The sequence below is a fragment of the Bos mutus genome, chromosome 4, assembly GCF_027580195.1.
Source record: "Bos mutus isolate GX-2022 chromosome 4, NWIPB_WYAK_1.1, whole genome shotgun sequence".
NCBI lineage: Eukaryota > Metazoa > Chordata > Mammalia > Artiodactyla > Bovidae > Bos > Bos mutus.
Genome location: NC_091620.1, coordinates 90,921,494 through 90,949,194, shown reverse-complemented (window position 1 = coordinate 90,949,194; position 27,701 = coordinate 90,921,494). Strand labels below are relative to the sequence as shown.

Genomic DNA, 27,701 nt, shown 5'->3' with positions numbered 1-27,701 from the left:
GAAATCAGTTATGTGGTGTGTGTGTGTCTGTGTATGTGTGTGAGAGAGTGTGTATGTTTTCAAATGTGGCATCTACCAGACCGAATCTGAAATGCAGTTTTTATTAAGAATCCTTGAAATCTTTAGTAACAATCTTTTGTAATTAGACCATGAAAACAAAGTAGACATTTTCTTCAGACTGCCTGAAAATTTAAGGTACATTTTTGTCTGTATGCCAAGAGAATTGGGCACTTTAAGAGCTAAACTCTATATTGCTATGACTTTTATCAAAAATATTCCATTTAATGTATTAGTAATACTCAGGATTTTCCTGTTCCTTTCTTGTCTTTAGAAAACCACAATAAACTATTTTTTAGTTGATTGAAATAAAAGTAGAATGCTTCATCTTAGAGGGGAAAAGAATAGCTGACGATTGAACTTAAAGGGAAAAAAAATTATAAAAAAAAGTATGTGCCACAGTGAAGCTTTGAAAATAAAGCCCTAAAAAAAAAAAAAAATAATGACTATTTGTAAATTAGGAGTCCAGAAGTTCTGTTTCATGATTATGTTGCAGTTTAATTTCTTTATATCTTTCTGCCATTGTTAGAAGAAAAAAAAAGCAGCCAGAACTTCAAAGAGACTCTGCATGTGTTCCGAATCAGGGCTTCAGAGCTGATGTCTGACAGCCCAGAAATTAAAAGGAAATAAATGTGCTGTTTAAACTCCCATTTTTTCCAAGAACAACAACAACAAAATCACTTTTTCTGTATTAAGAGTTTTTTTTTTTTTCCTTTGCTAACTTTAAAGTTCTGTCCCCTTGAATATTTCCTCATTTGTCAATTATGGGCCTTGTTCTATGGAGTGCAGTGTTCTCATGGACTTCAGAGGGAATTTTCAGACAACCAGAGGGGATATCAAGACTTTGGGATTAGCGTTTTGTGACTTTTTCTATACACTAAAACAGATTCCCTCCTGAAAAGAAAAAAAAAAGGAAGACAAAGAACCGTAGTTGTTAGGCCATGCCCAAACACCTGTGTGTGACTGTTCCTGCATTTTCTTGGAATGACGGAAACAGACATCTCCAAAGAACAAAGAAAGGCTCGGGATGGTTTGTGTTTGAAAGCGCGCTAGCATGGATATGAAACGTCAGTCAGCAGCCAGAAACTTGGCAGCCATTTCTCGGAGTGCCGAAGAGAGTAATTAGAGTTTGACCTGGAGATCTCTGTTACGTAGGGGTAAAGATGGATCTTTCACTCAGGAAGAATCATGGATATAAAGGAACTAGGTTTTATGAGTGAGAAAGTGAGGATCCTGTATCTCAGAGTGGTAACATGATTTGCTCAAGGTAACCGCAGAAAAGTGCTATCAAACTTTGGTGAATTCTATCATATGGCTAATGAAGTGGATATTAGGTTTTAGAGAGAAAGAGGCACATGACCATTTTGGGTTTAGGTGGTGCTTTCTATCTGCCTATCAGAACCGTTATTCTCAATCCTTCCCCTGCCTTCCTCTTTTAATAAGTATTAGCAAACAGCCAGGAAATGTGGGCCAACAGCAGCCAGGAGCAAAGGGCTTCCCCACCACATCTTTGCAAAAGAAAAGTAAAGCACCCTGGGAATATGCTAGATTTAATGGGCTTGGGTTCTTTCTCTCCTCTCCCACATGCCATCTCATAGTCGGCACATCTGGCCTGCAGAGTATCTCAGAATGTTTATTTCCGGACCGTGAGAGGCTTTCCTGAGCGTTGCTTTGGTAGAATCCACATTTTGTTCATGTTAAGCTGCATCTTCAGAGTATACAGTGCCAGAGGAAGGAGATGATCCACTTCAGTTTTTGCGTTACCTTTCAAGTGCTGTGAGCACATATGCTGGAGAGAAAAATTCAGTAAAGGTGAGCTGAAATGCTTTCAGTGTTCGCAAATACAAAACCTTCTGTCGTTCCTTGGGAAAAAGCAGAGACAATGCCAAAGCACTCATCTCCCTGGTTCAGCTGTCAGTTTGCAGTCAGATCCAAGCACAGGCACTGCTCAATCTAAATGTCCCTTTGGACATAAGAGTGAGGAACACTGGCTTTTTATTTATTTAGTAAATACTACTGTTTGGACTTGTATGACATGTCAAAGCTTGGGATGTTGAACAACTCTTTCAGAATTTCACAATTAAATTGAAAATTAAAAAGACATGCAAGAAAAGACAGTATCTGATAAAGTGAATTCTGCAGGGAAAATACGTAGAGATCAGGGAAATTTCTCTAAGAGTAATGACAGGGGGCAGCAAAGCTGGCTCTTGAATGATGAATTAAACATAAATAAGAGGAGAAGGAAAAGCAGATGGAAAGAAAGACGTGAGTAAACACATCACATTTGCTCTCCAGCAAGCCATTTGTTGCACTTTACTGCATTCTCACATCGTGCTTAAGCAGAAGAAATGTGCATTCTTCCATGTTTTTACCATAATCTCAAGTATTACTACTCCTAGTTCACGGAAGAAGAAATGGAGACCCAGAAAAATGAAAGAACATGCCTGAGATGACACTGGTGACAGAGAAATGGAATTCCAACTCCCAAATCTGTACTCTTAGCCCATGCAGCCTCCAGAAAAAAAGCCTCTTCAGGAACGTCAATTTGACAATAGGGTGTACTGGGGCCTGGATTACCAAGCCAAATAGTCTGAACATTTCACTGGCAGACGTTAAGGGGATTTTAAAGGAAGAGTGCTAGAAGATGGGTCATGGTTAGTACTTAGACATGTTCAGTTAGAGTCACATGTGGACACATGAAAAAATGCCCTGCAGGGCACTTCGCAGATGAAAATTAGATCTAGCAAAGGGGGTTAAAGAGAGATGGAGATTTCAGTCTTTGACCTAGTGATCATGGATGTAACTGATGTGCAAGTGAAAGGATTCACTGATGGACAGTGTTTGCAGAGGAGTGGAGTACTGAGGGCGGAAAGTGAAGAGCACCCACACCTTTCAGGTAGAAGGAGGTGGAGGAGGCAGCAGGAAAGGAAGGAGAAAATGTGAGAGGAAGATGGTGCAAGGCCAGGAGAGAAGAGTGTTTCATAAACCTGGGGAGAAAAACTGCCTGCATTGGGGGGCAGATTCTTAACCACGGAAAGTCTGCTTAGTATATTCTTGGGTGATATATTCATATACAGCCAGTTTGACCATATAGTCCTACACAGGTCTCAGCCTGAGTTGTTTCAGCCAGAAGCTAAACTTCAGTCAGTCCAGTTATTTGACAGAATTAACCAATTGAAATGATGAAGTGTCCTAAGAACCTGCTTTTCCTTTCATGCTCACTGATGGCAATTGGGATTCACCACAGTTCTCTTGTTAATAAACCTAGTTTTACTTTAATTTAATGTAGAGGCCTGAAGAGTTGTTTTGCATTAAGAATCATTGCTCCTCAGATGAATTGTCTGATTGGTTGAACATAGGCCAAGTCTTTTCTTTTAATAGTATCGCATGTCTCAGATCCTCTATTCAAATCAAGCCTTTCACTTTGAAGCACTGGGTAGTAAAGAGGAAAGTATAACGTAGAAAACTTTCCTCAATAAATACTTAAAGTAATAAATAGTCATGATTAACTTAAAGGCCTAATCAAAAGGAAATTCAAATTTTTATTATCTTTAGAAGCATGAAGTCAAAAGGACACTTTTGCGTTTTGCAGATTTTTGTTTTGAAAGAGCTGCCTGTTATCATTAGAGCCTAACTTATTTTTTTATCATTAGTGGAATGCCTTTTTTTTTTAATGTCTTCTTCATGTTGGCATTTTACTCTTTATAGTTCATCATAAGAGTAACCAAAATCATGGTAACAATGTTTAGTCTTAAATGTGAGTTAATTTCCTTTAAGACTATATTTTTGGAGAGCCAGGATACAGTTCCACTTGAGAAGTCTTCCTAATAGAGGAAAAAGGCTTTTATTATTCCAGAATTAACAAGTTATATAACTCTTATTATAATGGAATAGGCACTTTTTAATGAATTTTGTAAAAATTAATATTTAATTATTAAGATGAGGCCCCCATGCCTAAAGCTTCCTGATAAAGAAAAGCCACTGGAATAAATTCACCATGTAAGAGCCCTTCTTAGAAGTATATTTCATGGAGACCAGAGGTGAGAGGAAAACAGCACTTAAAAGAGAGATCGGGATGCAGCCCAGACCCAGGAAGTAGAAAGTCTACTGTCTATACGATTTCATGACAGCCCAAACCTAAAGTAATGGTGAACTCTGTTTTCTTTATTTTGCTTGTTCTTTGGTACACTTGAATTGTTGACTTATTTCAAAGATATCAAGGATCAACCAAATGGCAGAGCTGGCAGGGGCATTTAAGATCCTGTAGTCACTCAGCTCTGAAACCTAAGTTGAGAGCCTTATTTTAAATGAAGAGTCTGGGTCTCACCCCAGAGATTTGGATTTTAACTTGGTTGGGAATGAGGCTCAGGACTCTGCATTTTAATAAATACTCGCATGATTCTGATTAGCTAGAGGTTAACCTCACTTTGCTCTTCCCTGGTGTCTCAGACAGTAAAGAATCTACCTGCAATGCAGGAGACCTGAGTTCAGTCCCTGGGTCAGGAAGATCCCCTGGAGAAGGAAATGGCAACCCACTCCAGTATTCTTGCTTGGAGAATTGCATGGACTGAGGAGCCTGGCGGGCTACAGCCCATGGGGCTGTGAAGAGTTGGACACATGTTAGTCCATGGTGACTAACACTTTCACTTTCAAACAACCTCACTTTAAGAAATACTGACTGAATCCAGCCCCCTTATTTGAGCCATAGAGAAATTAAAATCTGGAGATGGGGGAAAAAAAACAAAAAACAAAAAAACACCTAGAGCTCTATCCAGCAGGTCATCATAGAACTTGAATTAGAATTTAGTTATAATATCCTTTTTAACTTTTAATTAATGTCACCCAAAGTCAGAATCAGTGGTGCCACTGGCTGTGTCACTGGTGTTTCACAAGATGGACTAGATCATCTTTTCTAGAAACAAACATTCCTTACTAAGAATCAACAGATGTCTGGGAGGATTTAAGGAGCTGGCAGAGAACATCTGGATAGCTCTCAAGAGAAGTCATTTCTCCTTAATGAATTTGAGGTTGAAAGTTTTTATGATGAGTTACACAACTCTTTTGAGACATAATAGTTATGATAAAAGGCACATCCCTTTAACAGTCATTTTAAATTTCTCTTGTCATCTATTATTAATTAGGTGATTTTTGTTCACTCAGGTCCTTTTTTCCCTGAAGCTGTAACACTTTTGACTGGGATAAGAGAGAATGCCAGTGGTCACACCTTAATAAAATTCCCACATTTTCCAGTAGTGGGTCTGTCTGTTAATATCCAGATTCTGAAGTTTTAACTATTTTTGATAAATCTGTACTGACATTTTCAGGGAAGAACAATAGACTAGATAGTTGCATATCCCAAGGGTATTCCAGCCTGACTCCCAGCCTAGTGTATCTGTTATTATCTTTAGTTTGAAAATCCATTGCCTAATCTCATTACAGACTCTTGTTGAAAGATGTCCATGACCTCCCAGTTCTAATGATTCTGGAATTACCAGCACATTATTCTCCTTCATTTATTCTGATACATACCTGGCTAGTCCCCAAAGTCCTGAAATCTCCTCTTCATCTTTGATCTACCCACTCTGACGCTGGCCTGTGCTTAGTTCACTTGCTCCACATTCAATTCTTGTCATCTTTCAGATCTCTTAAGTCCCTTGTAGTGGAAGCCACCACCCTCCCTGAAATGCTCTGTTTTGCCACGTTGAAGGGTTTAGAGTATCTTATGTAAGTTGGATATTGAGCCTCATTCAGAAAGAAATTGTGCCTTAAGATGCCAGACTTTTAGCATGATCTCGGAAGCCTCTTTTTTCATGTAGCACATCTCCAACTTAGGAAAGCAGGATAAAAATCACAATGCAGTGTCCTCTGGGGTATTTCATTTTTCCCCTCCAAAATGATAGTTATACTCAAGTGTCTGATGGAGATGAAGGAGTTCCTATTTTCATCCATCTATAATTCTTTCAATTTTTTTTTTTTTTAATGGCAGATGGGAAGAACCTATGACAGACCAAAACTACTTTGATAAAAAATGTTTAAAATAAAACTCTTTTTGGTTTCATATTGGCAAGTTGAATCATGCCATTTGTAAAGATTGTGTAGGATTCTGGCCACAATTTCACTACAAGTTTTCTACCACAATGTTGGAGAATTGGCTACTTTTGAAAGAACTACCCTACTGGGCTTATTAGATTCTCATGGGTCTTGCTAAATACTATACTTTCCTTTGTAAATGTTCTTTAAGTATTTCAATTAAATGGTGATTTATTTTAAAAATCAGCAATAACAAATGTGTAATAGAAGCCAAGTATTACAGAAGGTTTAATCTTTAACAAATACATGCAGAGCCATTTCATATTTATTTAACATACAATTGCTGTCTAATTTAATCTAAATTAAATGGTTGCTTGAAACCTATAATTTAGAGGCTTCCTGAACCTCCTTTTATGGCAATAAAAATAAGAAATCATCAGTTTTTCCCAGAGGGTAGATACTTATCTTTTAAAATCAGGTATTTTTGTCTTGAAATTAAAAACCTAGGTCATTTGGGAAATGGGATTCCAAGGAATGTTTTTGGCAATGAGATGTATGTCCTCTTTCTCCTTAGAAGAGAATAATTTGTTTTTATATCTTTCAACAAACATTTAAAATTTTGCTGATACTTACCTGGCATTTTGACGAATTATCTATTGATATTATCTGTTTCTACAGGCATCTCTTTGTGAGGAATGTGTACATTAAGACTCAGTAGTGGGGTTTTTGTTGTTGTTTGATTGTTTTTAAAGACCAGAAACTTTGGGTTCTATGCGTCAGACACTACATATATTTTAAAAAGCAGTTAGTCATAAAGTTACCCCAAGGACAAGTAGACAAACTTTTTGGCAGTGGTCACTACAAGTGTTGCTGTGCCCATCATTATGGTCACATAATGATGTGACCATAATGAGCTGGATTTGAGGAATGTAGTCATGAATTAATGCTATACCAACACTGAAAAGGAAGTTTATTAATAGTTCCAAAGGTTAATTTGAAAAGGAATTAGGGGTTTGGGTGGTGGTGGTAATCTATTTCTTTTCAAAGTGATAGTATCAGAAAATCGAAGTAGATATTTCTTTTCCTGAAAATTGGTTTTTATGAATATAAATTAAAGCTTGAGTAAGAAGAATGGGTAACAGTCATTAACATTTGATGAGTATTATTCAGGAACAGCTGGTGCTGTTTAAACTAGTACTAGTTTAAACTAGTACTTCAGTGTTATTTGGATTCAAATGCAGCTGACAGGTTTGAAGTCCAGTTGCCTCGTTATTATGGCTTTGCCATTGACTGTATTGCTTAGGCAAGTTCATTCTCCCGCCTGGGCAGTTGTGTAGTGATTAAATGATATAATGTATTTCACACACATAGCATGGTACCTGGTGATGGTGGCTCTCACTAACGTTAATTTCTAAGTGATGTAAGGATTCAATTCAATTCAGTAAGGCGCTTCAGTCGTGTCCGACTCTGTGCGACCCCATAGATGGCAGCCCACCAGGCTCCCCCGTCCCTGGGGTTCTCCAGGCAAGAACACTGGAGTGGGTTGCCATTTCCTTCTCCAATGCATGAAAGTGAAAAGTGAAAGTGAAGTTGCTCAGTCGTTTCCGACTCTCTGCGACTCCATAGACAACAGCCCACTAGGCTCCTCCGTCCATGGGATTTTCCAGGCAAGAGTACTGAAGTGGGGTGCCATTGCCTTCTAAGGGTAGGGACTGTCTTTGTTAAGCTCAAAACTGTTCCTTATTGGCCAGCACAGTTTATGTTACATAGTAGATTCTCAACAAATACCTCTTTAGTGAATGGATCAGCCACGATTATTTTGAATCCTCTTGAAGATATCGTATTCTACTTTCATTCTGTAAATTAATGACATTTCTTATAAGTTCCATAGCATAGTGTAAGAAACAGTCTGTGACAGGGACTTGAGTTTTCTCTTTGGCCTGTTGTATTTTCTCTGGACCTCAACTTTTTTCCTGGATGCTCCTTTTAACCAATCTTTGAGAAAGATTTTTTACTTGTATTGGCCACAGTATTGAAAAAAAAATTAAGAAAGGGAAGTATTTATTCTACAGTAGGTATATTATAGAATCATAAAACTTTTCAGGGCTTTGCTTTTCTTTACTTTTCTTCAAAAATAGCTCTTAAGTATCACCATGGGCCCTGAATCTAAAAACTTAGGTATTGTAATTTAAGAATGTGGACTCCAGAGTCAGAAGGTTTAAATCCTACCTCTGTTCTTTCACCTTGGACAATGCACTTAACCTTTCTCTGTTAATTTTCCATTTCTTGTTTAAGAATAATGGCAGTGCCTCGTGTGTGTGTGTGTGTGTGTGTGTGTGCGTGCGTGTGTGTGTTGACTGTGTTGAGCATTAAAGAAGTTGTAAAGAGCCTACCGTGCAATAAGTTCATATATAGTTTAGGTGTTAACACACATTGATCCAGGTCTATAAAGTCAGCTTGAGGTCTCTGTACTATTTAGACATCAGCATTTAATTAACACACTGAGAATGCCCATTACTGTACTAGGCACTGAATATATGAGGCCAGGCAAGATACAGACACTGTTGGTCAGCAGGTTACAACCTCGAAGGATGAACTCACAAATTAAGGATTAGAGAGAGGAATCAGTGTTGAGAGGACACATAAGAACAACTCTGCATTGCCCAGGGGGCTCAGGATGTTGGTTACTCTAAATTTAAAAGATGAGTAGGGGTTAGCTGGATGTGGACAAGACGTTACACCAGTGGATACTCAGAAATGTAGACTCTGGTTGCTGTGTTCATCAAATTGTATAAATAGTTATATTTAACTTAAGGGAAGAGTAAACATTGGGTGTGACAGAAGATTAAACTGGAAAGAGAGACCATGTCCTGAAGGCTTTGAATTTAACCCTAAAAATTGTGAGAAGCTAGTGACAGGTAGTTGGGTGGCTGCTATGTTGCTAAGCTCACTGCTCTCTGCAAGTGAGCATGCAGTTTTCCTCTGGCATGTCTGCCCGTCTCCAGGTGCAGTCTTCTCCTAACTTGTACACTCTTTCAGCCATGTAACACTTCCCATAATTCCTTCAGCACTTGATACATTATTTAGAGAAGCCTTGCAGTGTCCAGTCAGACATGGCCAGTGATCATACAGAGCCCTTGACTCTTTAGAAGAGTTCACCGTTCTAGAAATCTCTCTGCCTGGAAAAGGTCACCTGATTTACATAAACTCATGTTCATTCAGGACTAGGATTCTTCTGTTCTTTTAAACGAAGTGACCCATAGATTTTGTCTTTGGGTCAAGGTAACAGAGAAACTAGCAGCACTGCCTCTATTTGAAGTATCTCATCACGACTAAGAATTCATCATAATCTTATTCTAACAGACAGTTTGTTCAGGCATTGCCAAGGTATGCATCTTAGCATTCTGGCCCTTGACACTTTGTGGGGAAATGGGTGGATGATAGTGAGGACAGATGAATCCTTTGGACACATGATGACATGCATTGGTTACTTCATCTTATTCACAGAGAAAACTAAACATATGTGTGTAGATTTTTTGAAAAATTATTTTAAACAGTAGGGTCAGTGGTTAAGGTTTCAGAGTCTAAAGCCTGAGTTGAGTCCTGATATTACTATATATTACTCTATTCCCAGTATGACTTTGGGAAAGTTACTCAACTTCCCTTAGTTTGCCCCTCTAGAGATTTGGATACTCTCTATAGCTACTTCATAACGTGGTATGAGGATTCCATGAAACATCTATATGAACCCCAGGACCTGGCACAGGATAAATATTTTAGAATTGTTCATTGTTGTAGTTACCATTACTATTCCAACTTTCCTTACACTATCAACTTTACCTCTTGAACTGTTATTCTGCTGTTGATTTATTTGGGGCCTCTAGTATATTCAGGGATATGAATTTATTGACTCCTAACACCATCCATTTATTACCTCACCTTTCTGGTAGGTCACAAGTCTGCACCGACCCAACTGGGTTCCCTCTTCCAGTCTCACAAAGCTGATACTAAAATACCAGCCAGGCTGGCTCTTTATTCTAGACATTCTAAGGAACAATCCTCTTTTGAGTTTATTTAATCTCTTGCAGTTGTAGAGCTGAAGTCTTCATTTCCTTGCTGGCTAGAAGCTACTAACATTTCTCCTCTTGTGGTCCCTTAACGTTTTCAAACCATCAGTGCTGTGTCAAGTCCTTCTCATGCTTCAAATCTGACTTCCTCTTATAATACCAACTGGAGAAAACTCCGCTTTTCAAGGGCTTCTGTGATTAGATTATTGGAGCCACCCCGACCCCCCAGCCCAGTTTCCCCTGACACTGCCTGATATCTTCCTTTTGATTTACACAAAGTCAACTGAAACGTCTTTTTGCCATTCCACAGGAGTATACGTTACATGCACAGATTCTATCCACACCCGAGAGAGAGTTCTGTTCAAGAGCAAGAGTTCTCGGAGGTCCTGTGAATTCTACCTACCATACTAATGTAATTGAAATGGAATTAAGTAAAGTTAATAGAATATATTCATTCCACATTCACTAATTCCTTCAATAGCATGTACTGAGCACCTACTATGTACCAAGCTGTATGCTAGATTCCAAAGTATCAATTCTTGGCGATTTATTTTTTGAAAAAATTTTAAAGACGATTATCTCAAAATATGAATTCTTTTCCCCCACACTTACTTTTCCATTCCCCATTTTGCTGTCTGGAACTTCAATATATATGATCCTCTGTAAGCATAATTGAGTGACTCTAGAACTAAGTTTACTAATAGAAAAACCAAATGAATGAAAAGAATAATGCCATTTAGGATAATTGCTAAGAGAGCTTTTGCATCATGAAGAGGCTGATGGGCTGGTGAGGAAGTAATAGTTATTGATACTGTTTGAGTGTCAAGTGCTGGGTAGATGCATTTTACATATATTATTTCACTGAAACCGACAAGACTGTTCCTGTATCAGAAGTGGGAAGCTGAAGCAAAGATATACAAATGCGTAACACTGCAGATGTTTGACTATGTCCTCTATTATCTTATGAGTTCCCTCTAAACAGATAGATGTCTTCCATCTATTAATCTTTATAAAAATGTGTTTGTTTTATAACAGTTGTCTTTCTACATATCAAATTGTATTTATCTGTGTATATGCCTCTTGTATGTAATTTAGTTCTTTGGAAGCAAGAATGATCTCTTATTCAACCATGTAGTTCCCTAGCTGTTGTTAATTGTGTGTACTCAGTAAATACTGGTTGAATTTGAATAATGCAGAGTACTGTAATGGGATCATCATTGCTTAGCATGAGTGTGTCCTGCTCTTGTTCCATCCCACTTGGCCAGTTATGCCTGAGCATCGATGAGAGAATAGATCCCATGTGTTTAATGCCTTATTGAAAACAGCAGTACAAGCTAGAGATTGGCAAATCAAATTGCAGTTGGGGTTTGGCAAAAACAATTTTGTTGAGGGGTTGGAAGGAATGGTCCTATGATACCCAAAAGCATTTTCTAGGGATTTTTTTTTCTCCTCAATGGTTTTATATTTGTGTTTGTTAAGGGAAATTTAATTCACATGCTTCTGGTTTATTTACACTTAGCACACCAAAGCAGTAATTTGTAAAAGCCATTTGGTGTCTAGGAATTCTCTTTCAAGTTCTTTTTGAACTGGAAATCATTTCTGAAAAAAAATGAGCAGTCCTAATATCTATTGAGTGGGCTGAATGGTGGAAAATGCAGAGTTCTCATCCCAACTCTGTAGTTAACTGTTTGCCTTGATAATTGATCTTTATGGGTCTTAGTTTCCTCAACCTTAAAGAAGGGGTTGGAATATTTAAGCTTAAAATTCATTTCTAGATCTTAAATTCTATGATTAAATTCTTTCATTTGAAAATACAAAAACTGAATACCTACTATGTGCTAGGTTCTGTTCATAGATATATATATGCATATATTGAGGTGGCTTTTTATGATTATTTCACATCTGTGAGGTAGAATAGTCATTAGTTGTATTTACAGCTGAGAAAACTGAGGTTCATGTATTTTAACATTTATATATAAAACTGTGGCACATAGTAGGCATTTAGTAAATAACTTGTTGCTTTTTAGATAGATAAATCATGGATGGATGGATGGATGGTCAAAATGCCAGTCAACTTCTCTTGCCATTTTATTCTCAGGAATTCCTGAAGATAATTTTTTTTTTAATATCATTTTTCTGAAATACTACTTTGGAGTATTTTGCTGTCTCAGACATTGTTTAATACAAACCAACCATTCATTTGTTTACAAAAGGTGCTGAGAATATAAAGTTACCTTCTGGAGCGTCACTGACTAGAACAGTAAAAGGATTTTTACTTTACTTGAAAGTGCCTTCTTTAAAACATATGCAGTATTTATAGGGCTGCTTGGAATAAGCCAACTGAAAGATTTAATGATAATAATCTCCATATTTCTTCTAAAAGTGATTTCCGGTTTCAGTGACCTTGAAAAGAGTCCTAGGACATCAAATACATAAAGATCTTAAAGTGAAATGAATCTTCAAAATATGTTCATAAATTTACATTTTAAACATGGCCAGAAAACATATACCTTCCGCATTATTAGGGCGATTCTTTAATGAAAATTTTTCATTTGCATGAAATAAACCTTTTTTGGCTATAGATGAAAGGATTTTATAGTAGCAACACTGGTTTTGTGAGTTAAATGATCCCAACATCATCAGGAACGAATCACAAGTGCCTACCATATGAATTACAACATCATGAGTCTTAAAAAGGTATTTCTGTGAAAAGCATTCTTCCCATCTGCAACAATCAGCTTCTGCTTTGAAGTCCTGCTCGAGAGCCTCAGAGTACATGAGACAGCCACATGCTACCCAAACTTCTCTCTCAATTTGAGTTTGACTGCATCTTCCTAAAGTAAAGCATGGTTAACTTAATGACTAAGGGGTTTAGAGAGGAAAATGGCTCCAGTTTTTGTAATTATACTTCACCGTATGTGCATTCTTCAGTTGATCTTTCCTGAATGTAACTAGGGAAAATTTGCCAGTGGATATGCAAAATTAAATTGCAAATCAAAACAGAACAAAAGTGTCTGACTCCAGGGATCCCTGCTATACTGGATTTGCAGTGAAGTCTTCACAGCTATTTCAGGATCAAATGAAACTAACCTGTTTAAAAATGAGTAAAATTGTTATTGAGGGTTTTTAACATGTCAGAAAGAGTTACAAAAATTACATAAATCAGTAACATATTAGATGTCAAAAAAGAACCCTCCTGAAATGCAGGAGATGCAGGTTTGATCCCTGGGTCGGGAATATCCCTTGGAGGAGGAAATGGCAACCCACTCCAGTATTCTTGCCTGGGAAATCCCACGGACAGAGGAGCCTGGTGGATTCAGTCCACAGGGTTGCAAAGAGTCAGACAAGATTTAGTGACTGAACACGCACATACATTTCTGAAGAGACTGTCACTGCTGCTGATTCTCATTCTACTGCCTTTGCTAAATGGCACTATGGGGATGGGATTGTCTCTGTCACTGTTTTTTTTTGTTCTTGTTGTTGTTGTTTGTTTTTTTTCTTGAAGCTTTCCAGGCAGACAGGCAGTCATTGGAAATAATAGAAAAGTACTTGTAGTGAATGGGAGGCTGACATCAGCAAAATTAGATTTACAAGTAGGAGTGATTTCTAATCAATCATTTTGTATCACTATTATTTTTCTTAATCAAGTGAATCATGAGCCAGTACCTTTCTTGGGCATTGGTTGCTGATTCTAGAGTCTGACTTTTATAGAATGGCGAAACAACAATGGTAACTATACTGTAAGTTAGAGAGAAGTCCCTCTTCAAGCCACAGCAGAAGTCCCTCAGGGTCAGCCTCCTTAAAGAGTTCTGATACATTCCATGTTTTCAATTTCATAATAAAAGCAGACTTTCTAGAAGTATCTCATTTCTCTGAGCTTCTATAAGAATGTTTCAGTTATCCATTGCTGAACACACACAAATGAAGTTTATAAAGTTTAGGAACTTCATTTCCATCGTGCCTTCATGTGCCTTACAGTATATGTTCTATCTCATACTCTGGAATAAAAGAGGAAAGTTAACAGTCAAAAGAGCAAGCCTCTTTTCATCCAATAATAATAGATAATAACACTAGAATCAGATAAGTGACTGCTTTACCATATAGGAGGATATTATTTACAACCTTATATATAAAGCTGAAAACTAGTAAGTTAATGTCTAAAAACAGAAAAGTAGTATGTTAAAAAGATATTGTAGAGTCTACAAAACATGTTTTCTACTATATTTATGTTTATAAATATAAATTTAAAAAGTACAGTGTGATCCTCTTTTATTTTTTAAATGTACAGAAAATGATAAGCATGAAATTGCACAAAAGTGGGATTGGCTATCTCTGGTTTATAGGACTGGGTTTATTATTGTATAAATTATAATTATTTTATTTATATTTAGTTATTGAATAATAATATGTAGCAACATATATTTGTTATATATTACATAATTTTCTTTGACTTTTTTCTATTTTCCACATTTTTAACAATGTGTCCATTTTTGTTTTGAAAATAGTTGTTTTCAAATGGAAATTAAAGTAAGGGTTGTGTTTTTGCACTACCAGTATCCTGGGAACTATTTGGGAAACATTGCGGAGAAGCACTTGACACATGCCATTTTAAAGGGTGAATCCTTTTATGTTCTATGGGTTAGTTATTAAATATTTATCTAAAGTTTAATCTTAGAGCTTTCCTAGAGCAACTTCTCATTTCAAAGAGTTTCCCAAACTTAGAAAAAAATGCTGACACAATTTTGACTTCTTAAGCAGAAATACACCCCCACAGAATTTCAGGAAATCAAAGTGAAACTGATCATTTGCATCACTACCATATTTGCAACTTATTTAATATTATTTTCAGAAGTGACAAAAGTAAGTTTGCTTCCAGTGAAGCTGGAACTGAGCAGAAAATTCTAACTGAAGCTGTCCTTCCAGTTCTCTTCCTCAGTGGCTCCCAGTCTTGGGAGTTACCAGTTCCGTGTGTTTGTTTAGTCATCAAAAGCAAGAGAATTTTTCTTTTTTTTACAACGTACCTTCCTTCTAGTACCTATAATGATGCTTATTTGCTTGTATTAATTTAATTTAATGCTTTTTAGAGCGGACAGGCTATATATAGTATTCTTTAGCGTAGTAGCAGCAGTAGTAGTACTACGTTAGCACCCCATTCTAGAAGATTTCCTCAAAAGAGCTTAAGTTAACAACGTTCACTTTAAAAAATATTTCTTATGATATTTTGTCATAGTTACTGCACATGGTTGGGACAACTTCTGAGGCTTATTTTCAGTAATGAATAAATAAACAAACAGTTGCTCATTCGTGTCCTGCTCTTTGCAACCCCATGGACTGCAGCACGCCAGACTTCCCTATCCATCTCTATCTCCTGGGACTGGCTCAAACTCATGTCCTTTGAGTCAGTGATACCATCCAACCATCTCATCCTCTGTCATCCCTTTCTCCTCCTGCCTTATATCTTTCCCACCATCATGGTCTTTTCTAATGAGTCAGATCTTCACATCAGATGGCCAAAGTATTGCAGCTTCAGCATCAGTCCTTCCAATGAATATTCAGGACTGATTTCCTTTAGGATTAATTGGTTTGATCTCCTTGCAGTCCAAGGGACTCTCAAGAGTCTTCTCCAACACCACATTTCAAAAACATCAATTCTTAGGTGCTCAGCCTTCTTTATGGTCCAACTCTCACATCCATACATGATTACTGGACAAAACCATAGCTTTTACTACATAGGCCTTGTTGGAAAAGTAATGTCTCTGCTTTTTAATATGCTGTCTCAGTTTGTCATAGCTTTACTACCAAAGAGCAAACATCTTTCAATTTCATGGTGGTAGTCACCATCTGCAGTGATTTTGGAGCCCAAGAAAATAAAGTTTGTCACTGTTTTCATTGTTTCTCCACCTATTTGCCATGAAGTGATGGAACCAGATGCCATGATCTTAGTTTTTTGAATGTTGAGTTTTAAGCCAGATTTTTCACTCTCCTCATTTACTTCCAGAGACTCTCTAGTTCCTCTTCACTTTCTGCCATAAGGGTGGTGTCATCTGCATATCTGAGGTTATTGATATTTCTCCCAGCAATCTTGATTCCAGCTTCTGCTTCATCTAACCCGGCATTTCACATGATGTACTCTGCATATAAGTTAAATAAGCAGGGTGACAATATGCAGCCTTGACGTACTCCTTTCCCAATTTGGAGCCAGTCTGTTTTCCAGGTCCGGTTCTAACAGTTGCTTCTTGACCTGTATTCGGGTTTGTCAGGAGGCAGGTAAGGTGGTCTGGTATTCCCATTTCTTTAAGAATTTTCCACAATTTGTTGTGATCCATACAGTCAAAGGCTTTAGCATAGTCAATAAAGCAGAAGTAGATGTTTTTCTGGAATTCTCTTGCTTTTTCTATGATCCAACGAATGTTGGCAATTTGATCTCTGATTCCTCTGCCTTTTCTAAATCTAGTTTGAACATCTGGGAGTTCACTGTTGAAGCCTAGCCTGGCGAATTTTTTTCAGTATTACTTTGCTAGCATGTGAAATGAGTGCAATTGTGCAGTAGTTTGAGCATTCTTTGCCTTTCTTTGGGACTGGAATGAAAACTGAACTTTTCCAGTCCTGTGGCCACTGCTGAGTTTTCCAAATTTGCTGGCCTGTTGGGTGCAGCACTTTAACAGCATCATCTTTTAGGATTTTTCGTTAACTGCATAACAATTCTAGTACTGACCTGACCCCATCCATCTTGCTACCCTAGCCTCCTCCCTGAGTGCCTAGTTCCATACCCATATCATATCTGTGGCTGCTTCAGCTCAGCACACATTATACAGACTGACTTTCTTGCTTAATTGCTTCTTTCCCATGAGCCCTCACACTCAGGACACTCAAACCTCCTTGAGGACAACCTTCCTGGCACTGTGCTCTGCTGTAATTTTTCAACTGTGCAAATTCAGTTTGCTGTGACCAGTAGGATGAGTTTTTGTGCCCTAGAAGTAAAAGCTATCCAATGTAACTTGTAATTATGCCCATTAAAATTATGTTCTATAACTCTCTAATCACATAACCACACACACCATTGAATCTTCTTTTTCACATATCTGGAAGAGTAATACCTTGACACTGGTAGCCACACTTAGCTTTTCAGATCCCTCTACAATGGACACAGTAGAACTCAGGTTAACAGAAGTAAAACATTGTTCTTAAATTCCTTGCTTTGATGAGAAGAGAGAGCATAGGACTCAGAAATTTTATTTCTATACTCCACTTGAATGTTTTGTGCAAGGATAACTCAAAGCTCAGCTGCCTCAATCTGTGGCTCCAGAGATCACATGGGTAACATGTGAATGGAAATAAACCCTGTAGGTAAAAGAAAGAGGAATTTGGATAGAGATCAAAGATTAGCTTCATTCCATTCTTTCCTTCCACTTTTTACTATCCCATCTAAATTTGGTATTTTATGGGACTTTTTTTTATTCTCAAAGGAAAAGAGTGAACTTAAATCAGATTTGAGATTTTTCTCCCTCTCCCTCCCCCCTTCCTTTTTAAAATCCATGTGATTTGATCTGCTCAGCAGTGACTTTAGATAATTGAATTCTCAATTGTTAGGAACCTTCCGTATGAAAGATTTGGCATACCTGCTTGATTTATTATTATATCTTTTAAAGTTATCACTGTGGCCATGGCTTAGATTACAGGAAAAGCTGTTCAGAGTATTTAACAATATGGTTAGCAGAAATATTTGTCTGTGAGTTTTATGAATATTTCTTCCAGAATGGAATTATTTACTATGTGTCTTGACTTAGACCAAGAGTATTTCTAAGCATTAAGGATCAGAACTTTGCATTACACATTTTCTGTAAGCTTACTGCTCTTTTCATAGCAGTTGGATAAAAAGGTGGATTTTAATGTGGTCAGCCTCATTCTTAAATGGCCTGTGGAAAAGATTTTTCTTGGTATCATTGTGAGACCCATAGGTGTGGAAAATAATGCTTGAGTGCAGTAATGCTTGGAAACAATTTTCATCCAATTTTAAATCTTTTTAGAATTGTTTTGCCAAGTATTTAGAAACATACAATCATTATAAAGTGAATATTTTGACTTCTATCATAATAGATTTGTCTTATTCATACTTAACCTCAAGTGCAATACCAGAGCTGAAATTCTGGACAGCTCTAGTTTATTGAGTGAATATTTCAGTGCATTTCCAAGGATTAAGAAGATATTATTTCATTATTCCAAAATGGAAGCAACTTAGTTTGGTTTTGGGGTCTTATTGCTTGACAGTTTTATAGACTTTGATTTGGTTCTGCCAACTGTATTCTGAAAACTTACTTTCTTTTCACACAAAAAAACCATAATATTTAAGAGAGGAACAAGGTCAGGCTTGAAAACAGCCTAGGCAGGCTTGAAGACCATGCATTTCAATATTCAAGGTAATTGTTTTAAGTTTTCATGAGTATAGAAATATTGATATTATAAATATTATAAGTATTAAATGAGGGAGAGTGAAATATAGTCTTTTGTACTTTAGAATAGTTAATAAAAGAAACTAAAAATTTTAATTAATGTAAACATTGAAAAAATGAGTAGCAAAACTGTAGAAATGAGAAAGATAAGGGTTTGTTGCAGGGCAGAGAGGAGGTATGACAGGTGGAACACAGGAGATTTATAGGGCCTTGAAGCATTCTGTGTGATGTTGTAATGGTGGATACATGACAGTATGCATCTGTCAGAGCCCCTAGAGTTATACAAAAAGAGAAAAGCCTGGTCGTGAACTTTTGTAAACAGTAATGTAAGTTATCAATATTGGCTCATCAACTGTCACAAATGCACCACACTAATGCAGAATGTTGTTAATAGGGGAAACCACAGCAAGGTGGGGTGGTGGATTGGACCTCTCTGTGCTTTCTGCTTAAATTTTCTGTAAACACAAAACTGCCCCGAAAAATAAGTGTATAGCATAATAAATTGACTTGCATAAATCATGAGATGATTATCACAGTAAGTTTAGTGAACACCCATCATCAACAGGTACAGAATTAAAGCAATAGAAAAAGTATTTTCCTTCTGATGAGAACTCTTAGGATTTACACTCTTAGCAACTTTCATATGTGACACACAGCAGTGTTAATCAGATTTATGATGCTGTACATTATTTCCATAGTACTCATTTATCTTGTAACTGGAAGTATGCACCTTTTGACTGCTTTCATGTAATTCCCCTTCCCCCCAAATCCCACCTCCGATAACCACAAATGATATCTTTTTCTATATTTATCTATTGAGTGCATTGAGTTTTCATGTGCCTTTTAAAGGCAAACAGCTATCTTTAGAATTATGTTTGAGTTCCTTTCTCTCTTCTGTGTGTGTATCTATTATAGATTTTTGGTTTGTGGTTACCATGAGGTTTATATATAGTGATTTAAATATAAATATGGGGGCTTTCCCAGGTGGCTCAGTGGTAGATAATCTGTCTGCCAATGCACGAGATGCAGGAGACAACGGGTTCAGTCCCTGCATTAGGAAGATCCCCGAGAGTAGGAAATGGCACCCCACTCCAGTATTCTTTCCTGGAAAATCCACGGACACAGGAGCCTGGTAGGCTGCAGTCCATAGGTTCACAAACAGGCAGACAGGACTGAGCAACTGAGCATGCAGACATACAGGAATATGATTAAGTTGCTGCTCTCTTATGAATTTTAACTTCATTTCCCACATTTACTGTCTTTGACATAGCATTTTACATCTTTTTGTTTTGTGTGTCCCTTAACTACTTATTGTGGATAAGTAGTACTTATGTGGATTTTACTCCCTTGATCTTTAAACCTTCCTACTAGCTTTATATGTGGCTAATTTACTAACTTTTGTATATATGTGCCTTTACCAATGAAATATTTCCTTTTATAATTTTCATATTTCTAGTTATGACCTTTTCTTTTTCACAGAGAAGTCCTTTTAACATTTCTTGTAAAGCTTTTTTGGTTATGCTGAACTCTTTTAGCTTATGCTTGTCTGTGAAGCTTTTGATCTCTCCATCAAATCTGAGTGAAAGTCTTGCTGGGGAGTGTATGCTTGTTTGTAGGGTTTTTTTCCCCTTTTATTACTCTAGGATCAGAAAGTGGGTCTGACATAGGCTTCTTTCAAATTATGGCTTCTGCCCTGGGTCCTGAATTATGTGAGATTTTGTGTGTGCCTTAAGACTGGGGTCTATTTCCCATTGCCCTTTGACTCTCCCAAGAGTAAGCCCCACTGGCCTTTAAAGCTAGACTTCTAGGATCTTGGCTTCCCAGTGTAGGACACCCAGACTGGGGAGCTTGTAATAGGCCTCAGACCCCTCATTCCTTGGGGAGAAACTCTCTAACTGTGATTATCCTTGTGTTTGTGGTCCTCACCCTGGAATATGGTTCTTGACTATACCACATCTTACCCTTCCTACCCATGTCCTTGTGGTTCATTCTTTATGTCTTTAGTTGTAGAAGATCTCTGATACCCTTCTAGTCTTTCTCCTCAATAGGTGCTCTGTAATAGTTGTAATTCCAGGGTGCCCAGGGGACAAGGTGAGTTCAGGGTCTTCCTACTCTGAAATCTTGGCCACTTGTTTTCAACAAGTTGACTCAGAAACTTGTGAGTCGCTGAGCATTTAAGGATCTGTGAGCAGAGCCTAGATGTTACCCTATAGCAAAACATCTATTAATTATTTTAAAAATATAATTGATTTAAAAACTAAATTTATGTTCCCTGGAAGTTCTTAAAGCAAATTAAACAATATTGAACACATGGCTTTAAATATTTTTATTTATTCTTTTTGTTAATTGTTCCTAAAAGTGGGCGCATTGATGAATTGTTATAATTTTTTAGACATTGAACAAGAGATTTACATTTGGCAATATGAGAGACTATATATTCTGAAATACTCCTATGTGTAAATATGAAAACTACTCTTTTAAATTTATGGAGGACTTCCAAAAAGAGGAAGAAAAGCAAACAAATACTGTAGCTGTTGGCCACTCTGGGCCATCCTAAAGTATACAGTTGGCAAAAGTTTGAACATTAATAGACTCCTGTATTCTCAAAAAGGGCGTCAAAGCCTTCAGTCTCCAAAGGGAAGGGTTTTGATTGGAGAGCAGAATAAAGAAAGAAATGTCAAAGAGCCGACTCTAAAGAAAAGGATAAATAGGAGAAAAGGAGACATTGCTGAACAAAACAACAAATTGATCTTAGCTGTAACTGTCAATACAGAGAATTTCAAAGGGAATGAAAAGGGAAAAAATGTCTTTTCTATGACAATTTGTAATCAAGTTTTGGGATCCTTATTTTCATTATCTGTACATTTTGAAAAATAGCCCTTCGGTGAGGATTTAAAATTTATCCTGCTTGGTAATGTTTCAGCCATCCAGCAGAAGTAAACAAAATCCCACTCATCTTGGGTTTCAAAGGTAAATATCATATTCAAATCTATTCTCCAAGCTTTCTCATATATAAAGTTCTAATGAATATGAACTCAAAAAAAAAAAATAAAAGCAAAGGAAAATTAAGACATCATGAGGCTGAATCAGCAGGAACAAAAATAGTAAAACTAAGCCATAAAGACTTCAAATAGCAGATCTAGAATATAAAGTAATTATGTCTAAAGAAATAAAAACTTGAAAGATTAAAGTGACTAAGAAGTTATGAAATATAACCCAACAGAACACCTAGGATTGAACAACGAATCACTGAAATGAAGATATTGATGAAAGTATAAATAGCAGACTAGATACATCTGGAGTGAAAAAGCCAGGAAGGTAAATCTGCAACAAAAATACACATATTGTCGGACAGAGAGAGACAGAAAATAAATGAAAGAAAACTTCAGAGATGTTGAGGCTCTACTAACAATGACTACATCTCATTGAGGTTCCAAAATATGATGATAAGGTAATAAACAACTTTATTGAATACATTTGAACACAAAAGATACATATTTCTGGGAAAATGTAACTTGGGAAGATATTGAAAGCAAGAATAGTTCCCTAATCCCTAAGAAAATTCTCAGTAGATAAATGTCATCCTCAGACAAAACAGAAGAGTCAAATGGTTTACAGAAGATTTCTACCCAACATTCTAGGGTCAAATAATAGAAAAAGAAGGTCCAGCCATAATAAAATTCAAAATAGTAAAAGAATAGAAATTTATTGATTAACTTCTTTCATCAACATAGTGAAAAAATCCTAAACAAAGCATTAGTCAAATTCAGTGTGTATAAAAATGATAATATATCATAAACAAACTTACTTTATTCCATAAATTCAATGATGCCTAAATATTTGAAATATTAATGTAACTCACAACACTATGAAATTGTAGGAGAAAAACCATCTCGTTTGGTGTAGTAAAAATAATTAAATTGAACATCTGTTTATAATAAAAACTCAATTCAGGGTAGAAATAGAAAGGTTTCTCCTTATTCTGAATGAAACCACAGTAAGATGCCATTCTTTGCCACCCACATGTACGGCCCATCACACCAAATGTTGGCAAGGATGAAACTAAACAGGAATTCTGATATACACTGCTTCTCGCAGTGGGGATTGATCATAGTCCTTGGAAATGATCTGGTTTTATTTAGCAGGTTGTAAGTCACAGCAGTTTTACTCCACTCTTGCATGTGTGCGCCAGAAGGCTGGTATAAGAATGTTCTTATTGGCTTTTTTTTGGTCGCTTGTGGGATCCTTGTTCCTCTAATCAGGGATCCAACGGAGGCCCATGGTGGAGAAGTCACAGAGTCCTAACCACTGGACCACCAGGAAAGTCCCATAGGGACATTTTTTTTTTTTGAATAACAGAAAAACATAAATATTTGTCAACAGGAGAGTGGGTAAATAAAGTATATTCATTAAATGGCCTACTAGAGAGCATAAAACTGTTGTTACAGGCGTCGACAGAAATGAACTAACACAAAGTGTGAAAAGAATATGTTGCAAAAGTCTAAAACCATTTTTATAAAATTCCAGAATAAGCAGGTTAAACAATCAAAAGCAAAGGAGTCATAAACACCAACACAGAGTCCTGATTACCCACAGTGAGGGGGAGTTGTGTTATTAGAGAGTTGCATGCAGGGGGCTTCAAAAATATTTTCCTTAAATTGCGAGGTCAGTGACCACTTGTTTGTTATGTCATACATAGATATTAATTTTTGTATTCATCAGCTATTTCATAGTAAAAAGAAGGCCTGTAAAATCTAATGTCATAGGTATGTAATTTGAGGTGATACATGGAAAACTTCTTCCTTTTATAATAAAGGCAAATGATGGAACGAAGAAACAAATATTAAGCAAATGGAATTGCATACCTTATTAATATTAGCCGAACACTTTTCATCCAGGTGTACACAGAATGCATTGTGAAAGGCAGTAATGTGCACAGTGAAGAGTGCACACGTGACTGGTGCAAATCTTAATTGTGAGACTTCGTAGCTGCAGGATCTTGGATTTTGTGATCCAAGATCTTTTATCAAATTATTGTGAGTATTGAATGAGTTAGCACGTGGGAAGTACTGAGAAAAGGACCTACACACAATAAATGCTCAATCAATATTAGGTTCTAGTGGTCAGCTGACTTTTAATTTATACTTTGAAATGTTCTGTTTGCATTATGGTAGGCTTTGGCCATTTGACGAAGCAGTTGATGACACTGGCTGATGGACATGTGGTGTTGGCTCTAGAAGGAGGACATGATCTCACAGCCATCTGCGATGCATCAGAAGCCTGTGTAAATGCCCTTCTAGGAAATGAGGTAAAAAACTAAAAGTATAAAAGAGCAGGGGTTAAGGGACCAGAAATGTACGCATGCATATGTTTTATCTTTCTTAACATCATACATACTCAGAAAACACGGTGTTGCTCTTACAATTTACAGGAAGAAGGCAAGCTGTAGATAAGAAAAGTTTACATGTCCTCCTGTTTCATGCTGTAACTTTTGCCCAGTTATAGAATCCATACAGTACATCTCTCGATCAGGTTATTGGTAGAGCTCAGTAAATATGTAAAAATAACCCATGGGAGGAAATGGTCTGTATATTGACTCAGCTAATAAGCAATGAAACACTGAGAAAGAATTAACTCAAAGAAAAGTTCCCAATATTTTCTGTAGGATTATGTTAGTTCAGGGAGGGAAACTTTTTAGAAATATTTTTTCAGCTTTTTAAAGTATAATTGGAATACAAAATTATAATTCATATATCTAACCTATATAGGTGTAATTATTTGATAATGTAATTATTTAATAATGTGCAGACATTGTTAAATGATATTCCTCCTTGAGTTAATTTAATACATTCATCACCCCACATAGTTACTTTTTTTGGATAAAAATACTTAAGTTCTACTCTCTTAGAAATTTTAATTATACAATAGAGTATTAGCAGTTATATTCACTGTTGTATACCTTAGATCTTCAAGCCTTATTCATCTTATTACTAAAAGTTTACAAACTTTTACCAAACATTCCCTATTCTACCCCAAGCCCCAGCTTCCAGCAACCACCATTCTACCCTGTGATTCTATGAGTTCAACTATTTTATTTGCTTGTTTTTGGTTCTAGGTAAGTTTTATTTTCTTTCTTGTCTAGCTTATTTCATTTAGCATAATACCTTCTGTGTTCATCCATAATGTCACAAAAGACAGGATTTCCTTTAAGATTGCATAATCCATTGTGTGTGTGTGTGGGTGTGTATTGGTGTGTATGTGTATTACATTTTCTTTATCCATTCATCGTTAAGTGAGAGATGCTTGCACTGTTTCCAAACCTTGACTATTGTGAATAGTGATGCAGTAAAATTGGAAGTTCAGATGTCTCTTTGAGATAAAGAAATAGTGATTTCATTTCCTTTGAATATTTACCCAGAAGGGAGATTCCTGAGTCATGTGATAGGTCTATTTTTCATTTCTTGAGGGACCTCTTACTGTTTTCCTTAGTGACTGTACTAGTTTACTTTCCTACCAAGAATGCACAAGGGTTTCCTTTCCCCAGCATCCTCACCAGCATTTCTCTCTTCTCTTTTTGATAATACACATCCTAGCAGTATGTGAGGTGATATCTCATTATGGTTTGATTTGCATTTTCCTGATGATTATTGATGGTGAACACCTTCTCATGTATATATTGACCATCTGTTTGTGTTAGAAAATACATATTCAGGTCCTTTGCCCAATTTGAATTGTGGCATTTGGTTTTGTGTGTTTTGCTAGTGAGTTGTATGAACCCCTTGTGTATTTTGGATACTAATTGCTTACTGGGTATATGATTTGTAAATATTTATTCCCATTCCATGAATTGCCTTTTCATTTTATTGATGATTATCTTTATTGTGCAGAAGCTTTTTAGTTTCATGTAGTCCCACCTGTTTTTAATTTTTGTTTTCACTTTTGTTCTCAATCCAAATAACCATGGCCAATAGCAATGTCAAGGGGCTCACCCCCTGTGTTTTATTCCAAGAGTTTTATGATTCCAAGTCTTGCATTTAAATATTTAATCAATTTTAAATTGATAGGGATACAGTTTCATTCTTTTACATATGGCTATCCAGTTTGACCAGTACCATTTATTGAAGAGATTATTCTCCATTGAGTATGTCTGGCTCCTTTGCTGAAGATTAATTGTATATGCATGAGTTTATTTCTGGGATCTCTCTTCTGTCTGTTAACTTGTATGTCTGCTTTTAATGCCAGTACCATGACTTGTAATATAACTTGAGTTGATTGCTTGTAATATAACTTGAAATTAGGAAGTGTGATAACTCTGACATTATTCTTCTGTCTCAAGATTACATTGGCTATTTGGCATTCTTTTGTGGTTTCATTTCAATTTTAGGATTTTTTTTTCTGTTGCTGTGAAAAAATGCCCTTTGATAGGTATTACATTGAATCTATACCTCACTTGGATGTTATGGACATTTTAATTATATCTTTCTGATCCATGAACCTAGGATATCTTTTCATTTATTTGTGTCTTCAGTTTCTTTTATCAGTGTCTTAAAGATTTTTGTGTATAGGTCTCTCACTTCTTTGGATACATTTATTCCTAAGTAGATCGTTTTGGGGGAGAAGGCAATGGCAACCTACTCCAGTACTCCTGTCTGGAAAATCCCATGGATGGAGAAGGCTGGTAGGCTGCAGTCCATGGGGTCGCTAAGAGTTGGACACGACTGCATGACTTCACTTTCACTTTTCACTTTCATGTATTGGAGAAGGAAATGGCAACCCACTCCAGTGTTCTTGCCTGGAGAATCCCAGGGGTGGGGGAGCCTGGTGGGCTGCCGTCTCTGGGGTCGCACAGAGTCGGACATGACTGAAGCAACTTAGCAGCAGCAGCAGATTGTTTTTGATGCTATTGTATATGGGATTTTATTTTTTTCAGATAATTGTTAGTATTTAGAATCATAACTGATTTTTCTATGTTGATTTTGTATCCTACAACTTTGTTGAATTCATTTAACAGTTTTTTTGGTGGCATATATAGGGTTTTCTATATATATCATGTGATCTGCAAATAGTAACAGTTCTTTTCTGACTTAGATGTCTCATTCTTTTTCTTGTCTAATTGCTTTAGACAGTACTCATAATACTATGTTGAATAACATTTTGGCAGTATTGGGTATCCTAGTCTTGTTTCTGATCTAAGAGGAAAAGTTTTCAGCTTTTCAACATTGAGTGCAATGTTAGCTGTGAGTTTCTCATGAAAGTGAAAGTGTTAGTCACTCAGTGGTGTCTGATTCTTTGTGAGTCCATGGATTATAGCCTGCTAGGCTCCTCTGTCCATGGAATTCTTCAAGCAAGAATACTGGAATGGGTTGCCATGCCCTTCTCCCGGGGATCTTCCCAAATCCAGGCCTCTCGCATCATGGGCAGATTCTGTACCATTTGAGCTGCCCAGGAAGCCTATATGTTCTCATGTATGGGACTTGATTATGTTATGGTGCTTTCCTTCGCAGAGGTAAAGAATCTGCCTGCAGTGCAAGAGATGTGGGTTCAATCCGTGGGTCAGGAAGATCCCCTGGAAAAGAAAATGACAACACACTCCAGTATTCTTGCCTAGGAAGCTCCATAGACAGAGGAGCCTGGCAAGCTATAGTCCATGGGGTCACAAAAAGAGTCAAACTTGACTTAATTACCAAACAACAACAAACCTTCTATCCCAAATTTATTGAAAGTTTTTTTCTTGAAAGGCTATTGAATTTTTTCATATTCTTTGTCTGCATCTATTAAGATGATTGTGTAATCTTTATCCTTCATTTTGTTGATGTGGCTTATTGCATTTTTTCATTTGCAGATGTTGAACTACCTTTGCATCTGTGGAATATATCTCACATAATCATGGCATTCAGTTTGCTTATATTTTTTGAGGATTTTGTATTTTGAACCTTAATGTTCATCAAGGGTATTGGCCTGTAATTTCTTTTCTTTAGTATTCTTTACTGATTTTGGTATCAGGAAAATTCAGTTTGGTTCAGTCGCTCAGTTGTGTCTGACACTTTGCGACCCTATGGACTGCAGCACGCTAGGCTTCCCTGTCCATCACCGACTC

General features: G+C 36.8%; 1 protein-coding gene across 1 annotated transcript in view; it reads left to right on the top strand.

Moving 5' to 3' along the window:
- Positions 1–27,701, top strand: part of HDAC9 (histone deacetylase 9) — an 810,729-nt gene that overhangs the window by 703,778 nt on the left and 79,250 nt on the right. The window contains exon 23 of the mRNA XM_070369757.1: positions 23,779–23,912. Coding sequence (XP_070225858.1) covers positions 23,779–23,912 — 134 coding nt within the window. The remainder of the gene's footprint in view (positions 1–23,778; positions 23,913–27,701) is intronic.